At 42.5% G+C, this 21379-nt stretch overlaps 1 protein-coding gene across 1 annotated transcript in view; it reads left to right on the forward strand.

Moving 5' to 3' along the window:
- The window catches only part of LOC139070189 (uncharacterized), a 114720-nt gene extending 98890 nt beyond the window's left edge, over positions 1-15830 (forward strand). The window contains exons 6-9 of the mRNA XM_070551924.1: positions 11243-11352; positions 11428-11647; positions 11736-11796; positions 12019-15830. Coding sequence (XP_070408025.1) covers positions 11243-11352; positions 11428-11647; positions 11736-11796; positions 12019-12043 — 416 coding nt within the window. The 3' untranslated portion in view covers positions 12044-15830. The remainder of the gene's footprint in view (positions 1-11242; positions 11353-11427; positions 11648-11735; positions 11797-12018) is intronic.
- Positions 15831-21379: the final 5549 nt, after the last annotated feature.

Below are 21379 nucleotides of genomic sequence, written 5' to 3' on the forward strand. Positions count from 1 at the left end.
TGACTCTGAAAGGCGCTATACAATATGAGGTCATAACAATTTTTTTTTGTAAATTATTCAAAATTGTACAATAAAAAATGTTGTATGTGGCGTTAGAAACATAATTAGTGTTGAATTTTACCAAAGATAGAGAATAAATACTGTAAACTGCATGCTTTGCAGTCCAGTGTCTGATGTGGGACGAAGAGGGTGAAAATTGTAAAATTTGGGGGGTGTAAGTCTCTCATCTCTGAATAGCTCTAAGGCACGAGCAGGAAATGGAGTCGTGGCATTTTGTTTTGCATCAGTGCTTCTCTTTATTAGCTAGGAACAAAATCAGCATAGAATAATAATTGGAAAATAGTAAACCTTGCTTTCATTAAAATTAGTGAGATTGCAGAATGCAATAATCCAATTATTTTACTTAAAAGCAAGTTTCTTCATCTCTCCCTGCAGTGTGCTGCAGGATGTGGAAGCTGGTGGACCCAGAAACTTCTGTCTCCTTCTGTGTTGCTGCCCCCTCACATGTAAACACCAGCATGGTTGAGTGTTCTCCGACAGCTGAACATACACCCGACACACGAGCAGCACTTAGGGCCACCATAAACACACATGTGCACCTCAACAACATACAAATAATTGAGTAAGATTTGCTGGTACATTAAGTTTAATGTGTTTGACATGCGGGAGGGGGGAAAGGGAAGACATGATGTAGAGTGGCTGCGCTGCGTCTTTCTTCAATCAGGGCACCGTGGGGTTTCGTTTTTACAACCCTGATGCAAAGCCAGGCCCGTCAGAGGTAATTAGCACTGTTGCAAATGGACGCAGGTCGCAGCTCTCAGCAGATTGGTCCACAGATGGGTCAGCAGGGGTCAAAGCTCCAGTATGCATTGATATAAACAATCATCCAAAGGGCTGCAACCAATCAATCCCTTTTAACACTACCCACTTCCTGGTTGGTTGCCTTTACAGGTCAGAGGTTCGGTGGACAAAAAGACGACTAAGTCTGTGGAGTTGGGAGAGAGCGGCACAACCTGATTATATATTCATGTGTTTTTGAGCAATCAATACACCAATAAAGTATCAAACATGCCTGAATATCTTATTAAAAGCCCACTTATTGTTTTTGTTCCATGCATGTAGTGTAAAAGTTTAATATTTGTGTCTAAATTTATGTCTAAAAAAGTCAGACACTGTTTTTTTTGTTTACGTTCCATGTTGTGTTTTATTTATTGTCTTCTTTGCAGTTAAATCTCCTCCTCCAGTGTGTGTTTTCATGCCTGCTGAATAAACCACTTCAACATCAATGTGACGTTTAGCATTTAGCTGCCCATAAAGAACCGAGAGGAGAAGAGGGGGGTGGAATCCTATGCTTGAGGAATTGAATTACCGAAGCTTTCTCTCATTATCATTTAGTCATCTTTTGTGGCCCACCAGTAAGAGATGATGTTCCCATGACCCCGCACAATACACAGACATATTCTTCAATCTTGCTCCGATGAAATTCCTGCAAATAAAACCTTTGTGCTGGGCAACAGCTAATTATTTGACAGATTGGCCCCCTTCTGGCTCAAGTTACAGTGAAGAGTGGCCATGTCCCCCCCCCCCCCCCCCCCCCCCCTTCCCAAGCACACCACCAGCACTCACCCACCCTCGCCCCCAACCCAGGTTTAGAGAGGGGCCACTTTTAGAAAATCCCAGAGGGTCTCATTCTTTTCAGAAGATTATATATTTGACCCCCCCCCCTTCTCTCTCTCTCTCTCTCTCTCTCTCTCTCTCTCTCTCTCTCTCTCTCTCTCTCTCTCTCTCTATCTCCCTGTGTGTGTGTGTGTGTGTGTGTGTGTGTGTGTGTGTGTGTGTGTGTGTGTGTGTGTGTGTGTGTGTGTGTGTGTGCTTCTATATGTTTAAATGGACACATTTTAAATTTACCTGTAACATGTGGACATGTCCACATTGTGGGGACATTTGGCTGGTCCACACATTTATATACATGGTGGAAGCAGAAAAAACCCACAGCAAACCAGGTCAAATCTGTGTTTTGTTGCTCTGTATTTATGCATCTTTGAAGACCTACCATACCTAGGAATCTAGTGTATGTCTTTGTAATTTCAAATTAGAGAGTGGAGGTCATTAAGGGATTACAGTTCTTGGGTGGGAATGCCTTTGGCTTTGATTCGGTCCACTAATAAGAAGAGTTTGTCTTTAGCGTTCGGACATGGACCACCAAGATAAATGCCAGCACATGTTTAAATTATCTGGAGAGTAATGGGATTTTCCTTCAGCCCTCCACCCCTCCCGTAAGGATCGCCCATGACTCGACCACGCTGACATTTTGAATTATCAGCGTAGGTGCAATCTGCTGCTTATGCTTTCAACTGGTGTGACTCCAGAAGGGTTTAAAAAAGGATAAGAAACAGGTTTAATAAAAGAAAATTAAAACTACTGCATTCTAATGTAGATTTTAAGACACATGTAAAGTAATCAGATCTAACAAATGCAATGTTATTTTTGTGACCCATTACTTCTACTAGTTGGCACAAAAACTTATTTATGTTTTTGTTATAGTTCATGCCATGAGGTTTTGGTAAAACCACGTTTTGTCTACCATAAGAGAACCAAAATGAGGAACTGTTTCTGATGCAATACTTTTGGAAATTGATATGGTCCGAGACATTTCTAAAAGAAGGAATTGATTTTATATAACGAAACAAGAGAGGAATAAAGCCTGATTTAGATTTAAAGGAAATGCTGAGTCCAGCATGGAAAAGTCCCAGTACATATCAAAGTTGCAGCCTCTTCCTGGTTATGGCTGAAGGATGAAGCAGCATTCATTCATCATAAGCTTAAGCTCAAAGAAACATAAGGCAATGAAATAAGCAGCAAATGTGTCTGTTTTTCTTTTAGCAAAAATGTTGACATCACTTTTACTCAGACAAATAAAACTAAAAAAGTACATCTGAGTTTTCTGTTTATCGTACCAAACCGATGGATTTGTAACAGCACATTTCAACACAGCATGAAAGCTGACCAAAGCGACTTACAGAAGGTCATAATAAAACAGAATAAAAACAGTTCAATAAAAGATTACTAAGGACAAGCAGTAAAAACAAGTAAAACAACCAATAAAACAACACAAGGCAGTAAAAACAAGCATAAAATATGGTCATACTCCAAAAGCCAAGTTGTAGACATGAGTCTTCAGTCTTGACTTGAAAACAGAGATGGGTGAAGACAGCCTTATGGAGATGTGGAGGGCGTTCCAAACGACAGGTGCAACATACTGAAAAGCCCACTCCCCCCTCTCTTTAGTTTGTTTTGGGGGTCCTCAGCAGCAAGTGGTCAGCTGACCTCATAGCGCACTGGCACATAGGGTGTGAGAAGCTCTGATATATAGGAGGGTTAGGCTATTCAATGCCTTATGGACAGAGTAAAATTTTGAAACCCACCCTGAAAGTCACGGGAAGCCAGTACAGCTGTGCCAAAACCGGCGAGATGTGTTTACAGTGTTTACATATAAGGAAGTATAAGCAGCGCTGCCAACACCTATAGCTGCTATTGTCATCTAGAGATTTACTGAAATGTTAAAGACAATATTTGCATAATTGACCATATATATGTATCAGTATTAGAGGTTTAGGAGAAAGGAATAAAGACCTGTATAAAAGAGCAGCCCTGAAAATACACCCTGATAATTGATTAGAAATATAAGTTAAAATAATGAAAATGCCCTTTTTCTAAGACACCTTTCCAACTTTTTTCCTTTATCCAGACTTGGGAGGACACTAGCAGAATTACGTAGGGTTTCTTCTTCGGCCTTTCATTGTTTCTTTCTCCTTTTATTGATTTGGTTTATTTAGAGGGTACTTAAGAGCACCACATGATATAACAGTCAAACCTGAACATACCACAGAGAGACCTGCACAGTGGTCGAGAGGTAATCCAGGACAGTATGAGCCTTTGTGGCTTTTTGTAAATGTGATATTTTGATCTGTACACTGAGGGGTTAATGTGTCCCGCTCTAGATGCTGTCGAGGCACACCGACTGGGCTGTCTGCAAGTGCTTTGGTAATGAGATCATTGCACAGGCTCCCCCAATGGATTAGAAGAAGCCCCAATTATTCTTGTGTGAATTCCAAAATAGCCCAAATTGTAGATCCAGATATCGAAGATTTACGCTTCTTGCAGATTTACTGTCATGTCCCTTTCAAACCCTCCTAGAAAATTCTTGACACATCACAAACATAGAAATGGCAGTTGAGGTGAGTAGCAGGTTCCCAGCCTGAAAACATTGTCCCTGTCCATCGTTGACACTCACCCACAAAGGTGTATTACCATTCTGCTTGTGGCTAGCATTTTGGTTGTAATCACCGCTCTGGTCTCTTCGTCAGGGGTTTTAATTGGAAAGGTGCTGTTTATGAATAATGCATTTTTCCTGAATCCCGCTCCAGTTCTCACGATAGTTCATCAAGCAGTCTGAAATCACGGTCATATTCTGGCTCGGTGTTAGAGAGCTCCTGAAGAAAAGTGACTATTTCTGCAGATTAAACTCTTCTGTAGAAGATTATACAGGAATCCTGTTCTCTCAAACCAGGAAACCAGAAACAAAAATCCATTACTGGTTTCTAGGCTTTATTTTAAGGGCAGACTAGATGAGAAAGAAGTTACTTCTTCTCAGCTGCTGAGACGAAACTCGCTGCCAGCTACACAGAGAGACGTCCTGTAGTGTTTACAGTCCAGAGGAAGAGGGATCCAGACTCAAGACTCCATGGATTGGGAGGAGTGGGCCGTGATGACGCAGCAACAACCCCATCCAACTGCTGGGCAGACAGCAGACGATTTGCAGCTTAATCAGAGAAGTGTATGTGTGAAGCCCAAAAAACGCTTTAGGTGTTTTTCATGATGAAATGACAATAAAACAAAGTTGCAGGCTCCAAACTGTGGATTTTGCATGATTTAGGACTTTTAAGCTAGTCACCACAGAAACATAGGGGAAAAAAACTGTTCTACAACCCTTATGGGAATATTTACAAATATTTTCTATGTGGTAAAGAGTGCTGTTATCTGCATTGCCTGGTAGCTAAATTATTACTTTATTGGCTTTGATCCTGAAATTTAGGAATTATATTTGAGACAGTGAATAAAGAAAGCTGTGAAAGACAGTCAGACCTGACTATTGCATAAATGAGCCATGAAGCATAATCCCCCTCCCTGTACAGTTTGTCTGCTTATTTAGTCAAAATACTGTTTTATAACTTTATTGGCCAACTAAAGGAAACCAAACACAAATAATGATCTAATGTGCCAGTAACCATTATATTAATTACCTTTACTGAAATAAACACCCATTAATATATATTTTTAAACTTTTTATTTAAGCTCATTTTAAATAAGTTGACCATTCTTCCCTTTAACTTTCTCAGTTTCCACCTATGGCTGCATCATTTACTTTTATTTTTAAATTTTTTTGGGATCCAGTTGCAAGTCTGGGATGCTCGTCTACTTTGTTCGCCTGGCATGAACCCAAGCAAGCGGAGCCTGGAGTATTCATTGCTCAACCTGGGTGAAGGTCACACAGTCCATCCCTTCCCTGTTTCCACTCCCCAATGAGCAAACATATGGTCATGGAGCACCTTGAACATGGTTTGGGTGACCAGGACTACTTGGCCTGAGTTACCACATTAAAAGGAAAGTTGAACTTAAACTTGATCACATTTCAGCCCACGTGAAGTAAATTAGGTGGCAGAAGAGCTGCAGTGAATGTGTAACTCACATCACTTCTCTGCTGATATAAAAGCCTGTAATCATAAGGTGCAATATCATCGCCCCGTTGTTCAAACAGCCAAGCCTCGTCTAATGGCTTCCACGTTTCCTCAGTGTTAGCTCATTAGTGGATGACCTAAAGGCATGTAAGAAAAAAAGACAAGCAAGAGACACAAAAAAACTTTGGATAATGGATGCTTGCTGTTTGGAGACAGTAAAAATAAACAGGTCTGCGGCTTTGATAATGAATATGCTGTGAGCACGAGTGTGTGAGTTTATCACAAACTTCCAGCTAATAACACATCTCCTGCATATGTGTGTGCATGCTTATGTGAATGAGCGCGCCTCAGTTTATTTCTCATTGCGTGTGTGAGTGCGCGCGTGTGTGTGTGTGTGTGTGTGTGTGTGTTTGTGTGTATAACTTCACTTTGAGGGTTAGGGATAGGGGGTGTTGAAGATGTTGAGTCGCTATCAGACTTTGTGAATGGGGACTACAGTGTGTCTCTGGTGCCTGAATGTCCGGCCCAGGTGGCGACTGGAAGACCAACTTCATTACGCCTAAAGAGGAAACAAAGGAAGATGCATCGTAAAAAATGTCATCCTTCATCTGCGAGGCCACTGCCTGACACATTAGGAATCTGTATGCTCAATTAAGCACTGGCAGGCTCATTTTTCCTCTCCCTCTCCCTGTGCCCCGCACTCTTGATCAAACACAGCAAGCTAAAGCGAACAGGCTGGTCTCAAGCAAGGCGTTCATAAAATGTATTTTTGTTGTGTGATTTATCGTTAGTGGCATTGACTTGTGAGCACATTTTCTTGTCTGCAACTTAAAAAAAAACGATGTGACTCTAACAACAAAAAACTGCTTAAACATTTTTATTCTGATGTTTCAGAGGAAGATGGGAGTTTGGAAGCTGACACACCAACTGATCATCATTCCTGAAGTCCAGCTCTTCTAAAGCAGCTGTTGAACAAGGAGTTCTGTCTCACCTGCTGGTGGTAGGCATTTACAAGATTACAACCACAGCAGAGTAGCTGTTTTGATTTGCCAACCTGTCAAAAGTGTCTTGAAAGATTTGCAAAGAATCTCAATGTCCTCAATGTGATGGTAACATTTTGAAAACAATTACAAAACTGCCTTCTCATTTTTATCAGAGACATTGCTGGTGTTTTGAACCCACCAGGAACCCTTCTCAGTTGAGTTCCCGTGTTAGAAGTGTGAGACTTTTGTAAATGTAACTATAATTAATTGTAACTCAACATCTACTTTTATCTGACACAGAAGTAAAATAGTAGTTTTAGGCATGAATGTACTGTTGTTACACAAGTAAAGCTCAAAAATTAGAATATGGTGCAAAAGTCTATTTATTTCAGTAATTCAAGAGATTTTGAATGTGGGGTTTTCATAAAGTAAGCCACAATCATCACAATTATAACAAATAAAGGCTTGAAACATCTCACTTTGCATTAGTCTATCTAATATGTTAGTTTCATGTTTTAAAGGTGAAATGTGTATGAATTATTTAAGAACGACATCCTGTGGTCAAATTTGGTTACTGGGGCGACAGTGCCAGGAGTTAAGTGCTCGCCCTGTAATCGGAAGTTTGCAGGTTCAAGCCTCGCTCAGTCTGTTGCTGTCATCGTGTCCTTGGGCAAGACACTTAACCCCCCTTGCCTGCTGCTGGTGGTCGTAAGGACCAGTGATGCCAGTGCTCAGCAGCCTCGCCTCTGTCAGTCCGCCCTAGGGCAGCTGTGGCTACATCGTAGCTCATCCCCACTAGCATGTGAATGTGTGTGTGTGAATGGCTGAATGACTGGTTGTGTGTTCCAGGACTCTAGAAGGCGCTATATCAAATACAGGCCATTTACTACAGCCCTTTTTTCTAGGCCAACATTTACTTTCTCATTGCTGCTCTATGATTTCCATTGCTGTTGCCGGTTACAGATCAGCACCAGAAGATTCTATATAACAAGCAAAGGTGAGTCATTCACAGTGAAATTCATTTCAATTCAATTCAAATTTATTGATATAGCACCAAATCACAACAAGAGTGGCCTCGAGGCACTTCACATGGTAAACATTCCAATACAGGTCAGTTCATTAAGCCAATCAGTAAAAAGTTTGCTTTATAAGGAACCCAGCAAATTGCTGTAAAGTCACGTGTCAGTGACTTTACAACAATCCTCATACTAAGCAAGCATTTAGTGACAGTGGAGAGGAAAACTCCCTTTTAACAGGAAAAAACCTCCAGAGGATCCTGGCTCAGTATAAGCAGCCATCCTCCACGACTCACTGAGGATCGAGAAGACAGAACAGACACATGCAAACACCAACACCAGCCCACACCCACACACACACACACACACACACACACACACACACACACACACACACACACACACACACACACACACACACACACACACACATCCACAACATATATACCAAGTAATGTTTCTATGGATACATTGTGATTTCATAGTAAATATTCTATTTGGTGAGAGATAAAATTTATTGTATTTATCCTTGTGAATCTATAATTAAACGGGTAATCTAGTAGTAGCACATTCAGTGTCAAAGAAAGTAAAATGTTATTATGAGGAGAGGGAGAATGTTTAAATGATTAGCAACAATATTCAAGCCGATGGCCCCTTCCATGAGGCCACCACAGCTCAGCAGAGCATCGTTGTAGATTCTTCCAGGGAGCAAAACACTTAGAGAAAAAATAAAATTAACAGCTGAAATAGCAGGAAATAATACAGTTAAAGAGCAAATTGTAGAAGAAAGTAGTTGAGCGTGGCAAGTGGCCAGTATGTCCTCCAGCAGTCTAAGCTTATAGCAGCATAACTACAGAGATAACTCTGGATAACCTAGCCTTTTAGATGGAGGCATGTTTGAGGCAGGGCAAGGGAGAGTAGTCTTTACCGACTGTCCACTCCACCTCCCTCTACTTCCCCACCCGTCCAGATCTAGGCTAACATCAGACTTTAACCATAGGCCCTATCAAATAAAAATGTTTTAAGCCTAGTCTTAAAAGTAGACAAGGTGTCTGCCTCACAGACTAAAGCTGGGAGTTGGTTCCATAAGAAAGGAGCCTGATAGCTAAAAGATCTGCCTCCCATCCTATTTTTAGATATTCTGGGAACCACCAGTAAACCTGCAGCCTGAGATCGAAGTGCTCGGTTAGGAACGTATGGAACAATCAGGTCACTGATGTGTGATGGAGCTTGATTATTAAGAGCTTTATATGTGAGAAGGAGGATCTTAAAATCTATTCTGAATTTAACAGGCAGCCAGTGTAGGGAAGCTAAGACAGGAGAGATAAGATTTCTCTTTTTAATTCTCATCAGAACTCAAGCTGCAGCATTTCAGACAAGCTGAAGACTTTTAACTACATTCTGTGGACTTCCTGAGAGAAATGAATCACAGTAATCCAGTCTTGATGTAATAAATGCATGAACTAGTTTTTCACCATCACTCATGGAAAGGATGCTTCTAATCTTAGCAATATTCCAAAGGTGGAAAAAGGAAATCCTACAAACCTGTTTAACGTGGGATTTGAATGGCATGTCCTGGTCAAAGATAACACCAAGGTTCCTTATTTTGTTCTCGGAGATGTATTTAATGCTGTTCAGGTCAGATGATTCACTAGGCAATTTCCTTTTCTGAATTTCAGGTCCAAAGATGAGAACTTTAGTCTTGTCTTGATTTCAAAGGAAAAAAGTTTTGAGTCATCCATTTTTTTTATGTCTGCAAGACAAGCCTGTAATCTAACTAACCAATTAAGTTCAATAGGGTTAATGGAAAGATATAACTGAGTATCATCTGCATAACAGTGGAAGTTTATCCCATGCTGTGTAATGATCTTTCCATTTGGAAGCATATTTATGGTAAAAAGAATTGTTCCAAGCACTGAACCCTGTGGTACTCCACAAGTAACCCTGGAGTGTAAAGAAGATTTGTCATGCACATTTACAGAATGAAATCTATCAGACAGGTAGGATTTAAACCAGCCTAGCGATGTTCCTTTGATCTCTACAACATGTCCAAGCATTTCTAAAGGAACATTGTGATCAACTGTGCCAAAGGCAGCACTGAGATCTAACAAGACTAGAACAGACACAAGATTCTTATCTGAGGCCATGAGAACATAATTTGTAACTTTCACTAATGCAGTTTAATTGCTGTCATACTCTCTAAAACCAGACTGAAATTCCTCAAACAGATCATTAGTGTTTAAATGCTCACATACTTGGATGTCCACTACTTTCTCAAGGACTTTGGATAAAAATGTCATCTGGATCCAGAGAAGGCTTCTTAACTAAAGGTTTGATTACTGCAACCTTAAAATCCTGTGGTACGTATCCATTTACTAAGGATGGATCGATTATGTCTAGAATGGGGGCAGTAACCAAAGGAAATGCATCTTTAAGTAATTTGGTTTCCCTCTGTTATGTTCCTCTGAGATGCTAAAGATAGTAAAAATGGAACAGTTGATTTAAAAGATGCAACAGCGTTGTCAGATGGAGACCGACTATAATGAAATTTACTTGCATATCTCGAGAACTCAGTTATATAAAACTCAAAGGTTATCAAAAAGTGGTCCGAGAGGACTGGATTATGTGGAAATATTGTTATTTCCTCACACTCTATGCAATACGTCAGCACAAGGTCTAATGTACGATGGTAGGAGTGGGTGGAGCTATGTATTCTTTGGGTAAAACCAATTGAGTCTAAGACATTACTCAAGGCTACATTGAGGCTATCATTTTTAATTTCCACATGAATGTTAAAATCCCCCACAACAATGACCTTATCAGTATTTAGTACCAAATCAGATTTAAAACAAATCTGAGCTCTGATCCAAAAACTCAGAGTAAAGGCCTGGTGGATGATACAAAACTACAAACAGGAGTGGTTTTACAGTTTTGCAATCTGGATTAGGAAAACTAAGAATAAGATGTTCAAAAGAACTGTAACTATTAATTGGTAAGGGATTGATTAATAAGTCTGACTGAAAAATGGTTGCTACTCCTCCTCCTCGCCCTGTATTTCGAGCAATATGATGATTTAAATAATTAGAAGGAGTTGACTCGTTTAAACTAACATAGTCCTCTTGCTGCAGCCATGATTCTGTGGGAGACAAGATGATAAGTAGATTAGATGCTAGGGCAGCAGTAGCTCAGGAGGCAGAGCAGGTTGTCGTGTAATTGGAAGGTTGAAGGATCTATCCCAGCTTCGGAAGAAAATTCTGTTGTGGTGTCTCATTTAACCCTCCTTGGCTTCTGTTGGTAGTCGGAGCAACTAGTGGCACCTGTGTACGGCAGTCTCACCTCTTTCAGTGCACCCTAGGGAAGCTTTGGCTATAGTGTCAATGCTCATCACCACCAGCCTGTGAATGTGTGTATGAATGAATGAATGAATGAATTAATGAATGATACTGTCACGGTCTGCCTCAATCAGCAGGAGAGGAGACCTGGTAGTCAGCTGTTTGTGTTGCAGGTGGGCGTGGCAACGAGCTCCAGCTGATCCTGATCCTGCTATGCAGAAGGCCAGGGAATTTGAGGAGCGGTGTGACACAACTCCAGTGCCGGTTGATACTCTCACCAAGGGTAGCTTCTAGCCCAGTATATCTCCTGAAATTCCTGCAAACTTGTCCTATGAAATCCTGTGTGTTCTTGTTCCAGTATCTTGTCTCGTATCCTCTAACCACGCCTGGAGTTGTGTTCCACGTCCCGCCGTTCAGGATCCTCTGGCCTCCACTCTCAATCGCTCGCCTGTCTGCCAACCTACACCCTGGACTCATACAACCATCTCCTGACTACCTCCTCTTCAGTCATCAGTCCTCTCGCCTCTCCTCAACTGATCTTCACCCAGTCCACCACCGCTACGCCCTGGTCTATGACCGTAAGAACAGTTCTACCCAGAAATAGATTATTCTCTTGGTTCTCTGGTTCCGACACAAGTTTCACGATTGTTTATTCTTTCGTTTTAGATTCCAGTCCTGTCATGTTCCTGTTTTTCTGGAGCAGTACATTTAGTTTTCCTTATCCTCAGTAAATGAATCATTTTACTATTTTACTTACCTGTTTTTTGTGTGGTTCTTCATGTCCTGGGTTAAACAGCTTGCCCACAACATGACAGAATCAACCGGCCATACGAATGCAACCCCTAAAGAACCACTTCCTGTCACCATCGCTAACACCTTGTCCCAGCATGAAAGATCCATACGGTCAGTACTCGAACAGTTATCCACCACTAATCAACGTCTTTTCCAGCTCGACACCGCCTTACGCCAAATGAATGAGAAGCTCACGTCTATGCCGCCTCCTCCCGCTACTTCCGTAGCTTTGTCTCCACCGTCACTTCCGGGTCAGCAGCATGGGGTTAGTTTCCGGGTCGCTGAGTCACCACAGCCGGATACATTCTCCGGCGAACCAGGTAAATGCTAGCCTAGTGAACTAGACCAAATTCTTGCTTTGCAAAGAATGGTCTAGGCATGCTCCATTGGAACCTCCGCAGCTCCTACCAGGACTCTGGCTGGCCAATCACAGCTCTCTAGAGGGGTTTCAAACACATAAAGAGCTGTGATTGGCCCATAATGGTGGGCCAATCATAGTGCTCTATCTGCTTAGTGAACAAATCACAGAGCTTTTTCCGCTTTGTGGGCCAATCAGGGCACTCTATATGCCTGGTGGGTGGGATGATGCAACAGAGTGAAACAAGAGTATGTCACATTCATCGTCCAGTGGAATGCGGAGATCATTTGAGAGACAATGGTAGAACCCGCCCCACAACCGAGAGCCGTCAATGGAGCGTGGCCAGACTAAATAATACATTTATTTAGTCTGGCTTGCCAGGCTAGGTAAATGCTGCTGTTTCCTACTACTTTGTCAGTTAGCCTTTGAAAGGTTACCAGACACATTCATTAATGATTCGGTCAAGATCTCGTACATAGTCGGCTTACTCCGGGGTAGGGCTCTACAATGGGCTGAGGCTAAGAGCCGGCAGGCTAGCTTCCTGCGAGGTTCGCTCTCGGCTTTTCTAGCTGAATTCAGACAACTATTTGATTAGACGGAGTCTCCCACAGAAATCGCAAAATAGATAAGGAATCTCCAACAGGGTAAACAGTCTGTCCCCGGTTTTGCCATAGAATTTCACACCTTAGCTTACATATCAACTCTAGATGAGGCCTCTCTAAAAGCCGCTTTCTCTCAAGCTTTGACCGAAAGAATTAAAGATCAGCTCGCGTTTTGCCAGGAACCCGAGAACCTCGAGTCCCTTATCAACCTCGCTTCTAACATAGACGTCTCAAGGAGAGGCACAAGACTTTGGCGTTCAGACCACAATCAGCTACTGTTCCGCTGCAACGTCCCCACCAAACACATCAACAACACCTCCTTTCCTCGGGATCCAATGAACCCATGCAGATTGGACGAGCAACGTTAACTCCAGAGGAGAAATTGAGATGCCGCTCCCTGGGTCTTTGTCTCTATTGTGGTCAGCCGGGTCACCTAATCCAAAACTGCCCTGTTCGGCCAAAAAACGCAGCCCACCAGTAGGACCGGATTACTGGTAAGTGGGATTGCTAGTGCTCAAAATTCCCAGTGCAATATAACTTGTACTATTTCTTTCCTCCAATGAACATTTCCAACCAAGGCGCTGGTGGACTCTGGGTGTGAGAGGAACATTCTGGACCAAGCGATGGTGCAGCAGCTGGACATTCCCACTGCTCCTCTCTCCACACCCATTCGTGCCTCCTCGCTTGATGGCTGCGCCCTCACAACCATAACCCATCGCACCATGCCCATATACCTGTTAATCTCTGGTAATCATCATGAGACTAAGTTTTTATGTGTTTCCCTCTCCACAGTCCCAGTTGTGCTAGGATATGAATGGTTGGCTTCACATAACCCCTACATTGACTGGAGGACCGGGTTGGTGTCAGTTTGGAGCCCATTCTGTCCGTCTCATTGTCTCCTCTCAGCTCCTTTTCCCGTCCAGACCGCCGAGAAGCCGACTTAGGAACCACCTGATCTGGCTGGAGTCCCCTCCGAGTACCACAACCTGCAACAGGTCTTCAGCAAGGACCGGGCGTCCTCCCTGCCTCCTCATCGCCCTTATGACTGTGGGATTGACCTTGTTCCAGATGCCACTCTACCAACAAGTAAACTTTACAATCTTTCAAGACCTGAGCAGGAGAGCATGTCAAAATACATTTCAGAGTCCCTACCTTCAGGAATCATAGGACCGTCCACATCGCCCCCTGGGTGCTGGCTTCTTCTTCGTATCCAAGAAAGATGGGTTGCTCCGCTCCATGTATCGACTACAGAGGACTAAACCAGATCACCACAAAAAACAAGTATCCTCTGCGTTTGTTGTCCTCAACTTTTGAGTCAGTAAACGATGCATCCATTTTCACCAAATTAGACCTGCGAAACGCCTACTACCTGGTAAGGATCTGTGAGGGGGAGTGAGTGGAAGTCGGCCTTCAAAACCCCACTTGGTCATTTCGAATACCTAGGAATAATATTTGGACTAACCAATACTCCTGCAGTCTTTCAATCTCTGGTCAACTCCTGCTAGTTGATTATATTAACAAGTTCGTTACAGTTTAACTGGACGATATTCTCATCTTTTCCAGAACACTTCCAGAACACCGTCAACACGTACGAGCTATGCTCCAACGTCTACTCGAGAGCCGGTTATTCATTAAGGCCGAGAAGTGTGAGTTCCATGCATCCTCTGTTAAGTTTCTAGGATTTGTTTTGGAGAGTGGTTGGCTGAAGACGGACCCCGACAAGGTTGACGCTGCTCAAACATGGCTAACCCCTTCTACATGTAAGCAACTGCAACGATTTCTGGGTTTCGCTAACTTTTACTGCTGATTCATTAGAAACTACAGCCAGATCGCCGCACCCCTGACATAGCTCATTTCTATCAAGAAACCCTTATCATGGTCCCAGGAGGCTGACCGGGCTTTCAACTCACTCAAAAACAGTTTCACCCAAGCACCCATACTCACACGCCCAGACACTTCATCTCAGTTCACCCTGGAAGTCCACGCCTCCGACACTGGGGTAGGGGCTGTTCTCTCTCAGGTCTCCCCAACAGATCACTGCCTCCATCCCTGCGCCTTCTTCTCCCGTTGTCTCACTTCAGCCAAGCAAATCTATGACATGGGTGACCGAGAGTTGTTGGCTATAAAACTGGCATTGGAGGAGTGGCATCACTGGTTGGAGGGAGCAGAACACCCCATAATCATATGGACTGACCACAAGAACCTGGCTTACCTCAAAGAGGCTAAGAAACTTAACCCCCTTCAATCTCGCTGGTCATTATTCTTTTCTAGTTTCAACTTTATCATTTCTTTCAGACCTGGCTCTAAGAACATCAAACCTGACACCCTCTCCCGCCAATACGCTTCGGACAGAGAAGTGGAACCTACCACCATCCTTCCTCCCTCCTGCAAAGTCGGCTCCATATCCTGGGACATAACTAACAAGGTTCTGGAGGCCCAACAACATGAACCAGATCCAGGTACTTGTCCACCACACAAAATCTATGTTCCTTCCAGCACCTGAGGGGCTGTGATACATTGGGCACATACGGCGAGGTTCTCTATCCACCCTGGCCTTGGCAGAACCATAACCCTCATCAGAAGGACCTTTTGGCGGCCATCCATGTATAAAGACGTCAAGGAGTACATCAGCGCCTGCCAGGTATGCCAGGTTTTTTGCCACGTCGCCGTTCAGGATCCTCTGGCCTCCACTCTCCATTGCTCGCCTGCCTGCCAACCTGCACCCTGGACTCATACAACCATCTCCTGACTACCTCCTCTTCAGTCATCAGTCCTCTCGCCTCTCCTCAACTGATCATCACCCAGTCCACCACCGCTAAGTCCTGGTCTATGACCGTAAGAACAGTTCTACCCAGAAATAGATTATTCTCTTGGTTCTCTGGTTCCGACACAAGTTTCACGATTGTTTATTATTTCGTTTTAGATTCCAGTCCTGTCCTGTTCCTGTTTTTTTGGAGCAGTGCCTTTAGTTTTTCTTATCCTCAGGTAATAAATCATTTTACCATTTTACTTACCTGTTTTTTGTGTGGTTCTTCATGTCCTGGGTTAAACAGCTTGCCCACAACATGACAGAATCAACCGGCCAAACGAATGCAACCCCTGATGAACCACTTCCTATCGCCATCGCTAACACCTTGTCCCAGCAAGCTGTTTAACCTGGGAGGTTAAACAGCTTGCCCACAACATGACAGATACACTGTGTAAAGGGTTTTGGAGCCCTCTGTCTCAAACAGGTGCTATACAAGTGCAGGTCATAACTATCATTAGCATAAATTCATTGTCATATTATGTGCTGGCACTCTTAGATGTTTTACGGTAGGGAGCACTCACTACACTTATTACAGTAATGTATATGGTTATTGGCCATCTTGCTGTTAGCTTGCTGTTATAGTTTTGAATGACTGAAAAACACAACATTTTACTCATTATTCCCTTCACACATACATGTCACTGTAATATTGAGATGTTAGTCATTGAAAAGGTAGCTTAGACTGTTTTTAGAGCCGACAATTTGCTTGTAATTCACCGTTAACATCTTTAGGGTTAGGGTTAGCCTCTAATCTGCTTGACTTTATTAGAGTAAAACAAGAAGATGCCATGGCTTCTATGTGTTATGAGAAATAACTTGGGTTTCTTCTGTTTACTGGCTTTGGTTCTATAAAACAGCTCTGGAGCTTTTTTCCTGCTGGTGAGAAATGAAAAATGCCGGCACTGCAATGTTAGCTCGACACTTTTTATAAACACTAACACTGTCCTTCTTTAGTTTTTTGAAAGGAGAAAAACTGACAGAATGAAATCTGTTTCAGTGTAACCCTCCTTCCAACATGAATGAGACAGTAGACTGGTTTGTGATCATTTCACTGGGATTCACATATTGCTCCTTTAAGTTGAATTACTGAAATAAATGCACCTTTGCACAATACTTAGACTTGTTTTGTTTCACCTGTATGTAAACCATCACCAGCGTAAAGTGCTGTAAAATTGTGAAAACTCACCTTAACAGTGCATTAGAAGGGCTGGAATTTGATTTGCGAGTTTTCAACTGAAATTCTGCATATTCCTGTACATTTCTTCCCCTGACTTGTCCCTAACAGCCACAACCTAACCAACTATTCCTCAGAATGTGTTTTTCATTTGTCTTCACAATCTTTGATACTTCGATTTATTACATTTTATTCTAAATCTGTAGAACAATGCAGCCGTCTAATGAAATGAACTGACCTTCAGTTGTACCTTTCCGTTGATACAAATGTACACGTGAAAACAAGCCAGCATCAAACACACACATCAACAATTCCCCTCTTAAACTGGGTGGAAACTTGAGAATCTTTTTCCTCTCATGCATTAAAAGAAAAAGATAAATGACACCTGGACAAGGCGGAGCCTCAGTGTGTGGGGTCTGTCGCTGTGATACACATCAGCCTCTGATTAATGAGTTTAGATGAGCACTCTTTAAAATTCGCAAAGGTCATGACTTAGAAGGCCTCCATATGACACTTCACTACACTTCACAAGGCCAGCTATTTTTTATCTTCAGACCCACCCGGTTTCCTTTCTCCCTCCCTCTCTTAAGTCTGCTCCTTTCTACCTCTCTTTTAAGGTCTATTGGAAAGATGAAAAATGGCGTGCAGCTGGCTGAGCACTTCCTTCCTCTTGTTGGGGGTCAACAGTTTATCATGCTGATAGAGACCCTCACACCTTCTTTAATAGAAGCTCCTCTGTAGTCACATTCGTTGTTATTCTGCACCACTGGACAGCCGTCAGCGGCACCTTTGCCTAAACCATCCCTTATTTATTGGCCCCATCACAGCATAAATCAGAGACTGACAACATATCTCTACTGCTTAAAAAAACTTGTAAATGCTTCAGTTTTTTTTTTGTTTTTACTTTTACTTTAAATAAAATTTGACTGATATGTAGGTTCAGTTGGAATGCTAGCTTTGTGAAGTGCCTCAAGTTGACTTGTGATTTGGTCATATATAAGTAAACTGAACTGAATTGAATTGAATTTATTAATTAAATTATTTTGTCAAAATTTCTGAGTTCTCAGTTGGAATAAAGAACTGCAAAACCTACAACCCTGAATATCCTCAGCACCTAGAGGAATGAAGGTTCCTCAAATGCCCTCAAAGCTAATTTACACATACAAAGTAATGGTAATATCCGTCCATCCATCCATCCATCCATCCATCCATCCTCTTCTGTTTTTCTAGAGTAGCCTAAGCAAGGAGGCCCAGACTTCCCTCTCCCCAGCCATTTGGGCCAACTCCTCCAGGGGAATCCTAAGGCGTTCCCTGGCCAGCCAAGAGACACAAGGGAGAGCCCAGACACCCTAAAGAGAAAACATTTTATTTCTGGGATCTCTTTCGGTCACTACCCAAAGCCTGTGATCATAGGTGAGGGTAGGAAAGTAGATCGGCCAGTAAATCAAAAGCTTGGCATTCCAGTCCAGCTTTCTCTTCACCAGGACAGAACGGTACAATGCCTGCATCACTGCAGATGCAGCACCAATCTGCCTGTTGAACTCCAAATCCATCTTTTCCTCCCTTATGAACAAGATACTTAACCTCCTCCATATGCTAACATAATGGTGATAGATTTTTTCCTAGCACTTAGATGAGATGGTACTGCTTGTGGCTACAGTAGTGTGCACAAACATCACCAGGCCTCCCAAAAAAGTCGCCACCCAAAAATAGGTCACATACTCTAATATTGTTGAACCGCATTTAGCTTTGATTACGACATTCATTCACTCTGATGTTGTTTCAATAGGCTTCTGCAGTGTCACAAGATTTATTTCCATCAAGTGTTTCATTAATATCTCACCAAGATCTTGCATTGATGATGGTAGTCTGGCCGCAGCACAAAGCCTTCTCCAGCACATCCCAAAGATTCTCAATGGGGTTAAGGTCTGGACTCTGTGGTGGCCAATCCATGTGTGAAAAGCATGTCTCATGCTCCCTGAACCACTCTTTCACAATTTGAGACCTGGCATTGTCATCTTGGAACATGCCCGTAGAATAACCTGGTCATTCAGTACATTCAGGTAGTCAGCTGACCTCATTCTTGGAGCATACCCTGTTGCTGAACCTAGACCTGGGCAGTGCAAATGTATATATAAGGGCTAACCTGAAGACTACAGTTAATTCTGGGTGTGACATTGCTGCTAGCTTCATCTCCTACTTCACACCTACTAACCCTCACAGCCCTGTGGCTACCTCCACTGTCGACTAATTGTACTTCATTCATTAAACAAATTACACCGAAGAAGAGAAAGGGTGTCTCAGGCCTGACCTGAAAGTATTTTCTTAGAAACCAAATATATAAAAATACATTTAGCTTTTATTCAACGTCCTGATTATTTTCTACTTTGTCAGTCTCTCCACAAAACACAAGTGAACAGTTAAAGTTAAGGTTAATAACAACAAGCAACTAATCAGAAATTAAAATTCTTGTTAAGTTTAAATTTAAACTTTCCTAATCATTTTTTTACTCTATCTGAGAACAGTGGCTGATAGCTGGTCTCCAGCAATTGCATCCCTTTTCATATTCTTTTGTTTTTTACAAAACAGCCTTCAGTTATTAAAATCAATGTGTGTTTTTGTTGAGGATCACAGTGTAGGAAGACAGTTCATCTAAATGATTAATGAGAAATTATCTGCACTTGTATAGTGCCTTTCTGAGTCAGGACTCCAAAGCACTTTACACTACAGTGTATCAATCATCCATTCTCACACTGATGGTGATGAACGATGAAGCAACAGCTGCCCTGGGCCACACTGACAGAGGGGAGAATTTCCAGTCACAAGAATCACTGGTCCCTACGACCACCACCAGCAGTCAAGGACACAACAGCAACATTTTCTGGTGGGAGCTGGGATTGAACCTGCAACCTTCCGATTACTGGACAGCCCACTCTACCTCCCGAGCTACAACTGCCCTCTACACTGTTGTCTTAATATTCCTGAAAACTGACATTTTTGAAAATCTCCTGCCTTAAATGTTGCAAATCTGAAAATTGTTTGCTTTTCATTTTAAAATAGGGATCTTCTAAGATTAACTAATTCACTGCCATTGACAGCTAAAGTCGTCATTTGCATTTTTTTAGCGGTTGGGCGTCGGAACGAGCCCCCGCACCATGAGAACAAACATCACAGCTCTAAAGCCGATCTTCATACGAGTACGTCACACGTTACATGATCAGGAAGCAGAAAATTAATGTGTTAAGAGATTGTTTTTGGCCTCTTCTGTGAAAAAAGCGATGTGCGAATCAGAAAAGCTTCTGCCGCTCACAGTTTGATAATGAATTCCGAAAGAACGGATATCGCTAAAAGCACGCAGATTCTTCCTGATGTAAGACGTGAGTCTACTCTTTGTTTTGGTAGTTTGAGCATTGACGTCATAGAGCACAATGTTCTGCAACTCTTCATAAAACAGTAAAAACACTTAAAAAAACGCTAGCAGCGAGAACCTTTTCTGATCAGGAAATGGCCGGCGGTTAATAAATAAACATTAAATACTGATTATGCCGCTAACAGCAATATATGTTTTGTGTGTTGTAAAAACTGTTAAGTCTGTTTTAACTTGGTTAAACAGAAAAAGATAACAACAGAGTCCAACCTGACCACATTATGAGTGCATATAAAAATAAGTGCTAGTCATAATGCTAAGCTAGCCTTGTTGAGCAGCTAATCACCTCCATTATAAAGATGAAGAGGCCTGATAGGTGACACGTCAGCATGCATGAATATATTTATTTACACGCTGGCCTGCACTGATTTAGAGACAAATTAGCCGACCATCCGAAAGATGGAGGGAACTCGGGGTACGGGGAGAGGGAGGTGGTAGAGGTGGGAGGAGGGTGCACCCTCACTTCCCCCCCTCCTGGAGATGAGCCCTGACCTTCTCATTTCATCCTCATTAGTATCTCATGTCAACAGAGCAGCCACTCCTTAATCATCTGCCATCATCCTAGACCTACACAAACACACACACACACACACACACACACACGCACGCACGCACGCACACACACACACACACATACACACACACACACACACACACGTGCACGAAATGCCAGACATAGACAGAAACTTTGTCATAAGGCCACTTTTACAGGCAGGAACTGAAATGTTTGGTCTTTCTGTACTTTACACACATTTTTTATAGCATTAACATTTTTCATAAACAGTATGAATTAAATACACTTTGTTATAACATCCAAATGTTAGTGGCAGCATGAAATGTAAAAATCATTCATAATCATTTTTGTTTAGTGTTATTCTAATTCTAAGAATGGGTGCTGTATATGTGGTGGTGGACGTCAGCCTGGCAGCGTGGCATAGAGCGGGCTTGTCTGTGTTGGCCTCAGTGCCACAGAGGCCCCAGCAGGGTCGAGGGGGGCGACAGTACAAATGAGCTCCATTCATTTCCCCACTTCAGCATATGGTGGCCCATTGTCCTCAGCCACAGAGGCAGAAATGATGCAATTTGTTGGCATGTCCTGTCATTTTCACAAACTGTCCAACTCACAGAGGCCCTGGCACACAGAAGAA

This window comes from Nothobranchius furzeri, chromosome 5, assembly GCF_043380555.1.
Source record: "Nothobranchius furzeri strain GRZ-AD chromosome 5, NfurGRZ-RIMD1, whole genome shotgun sequence".
In the NCBI taxonomy this organism is placed as follows: domain Eukaryota; kingdom Metazoa; phylum Chordata; class Actinopteri; order Cyprinodontiformes; family Nothobranchiidae; genus Nothobranchius; species Nothobranchius furzeri.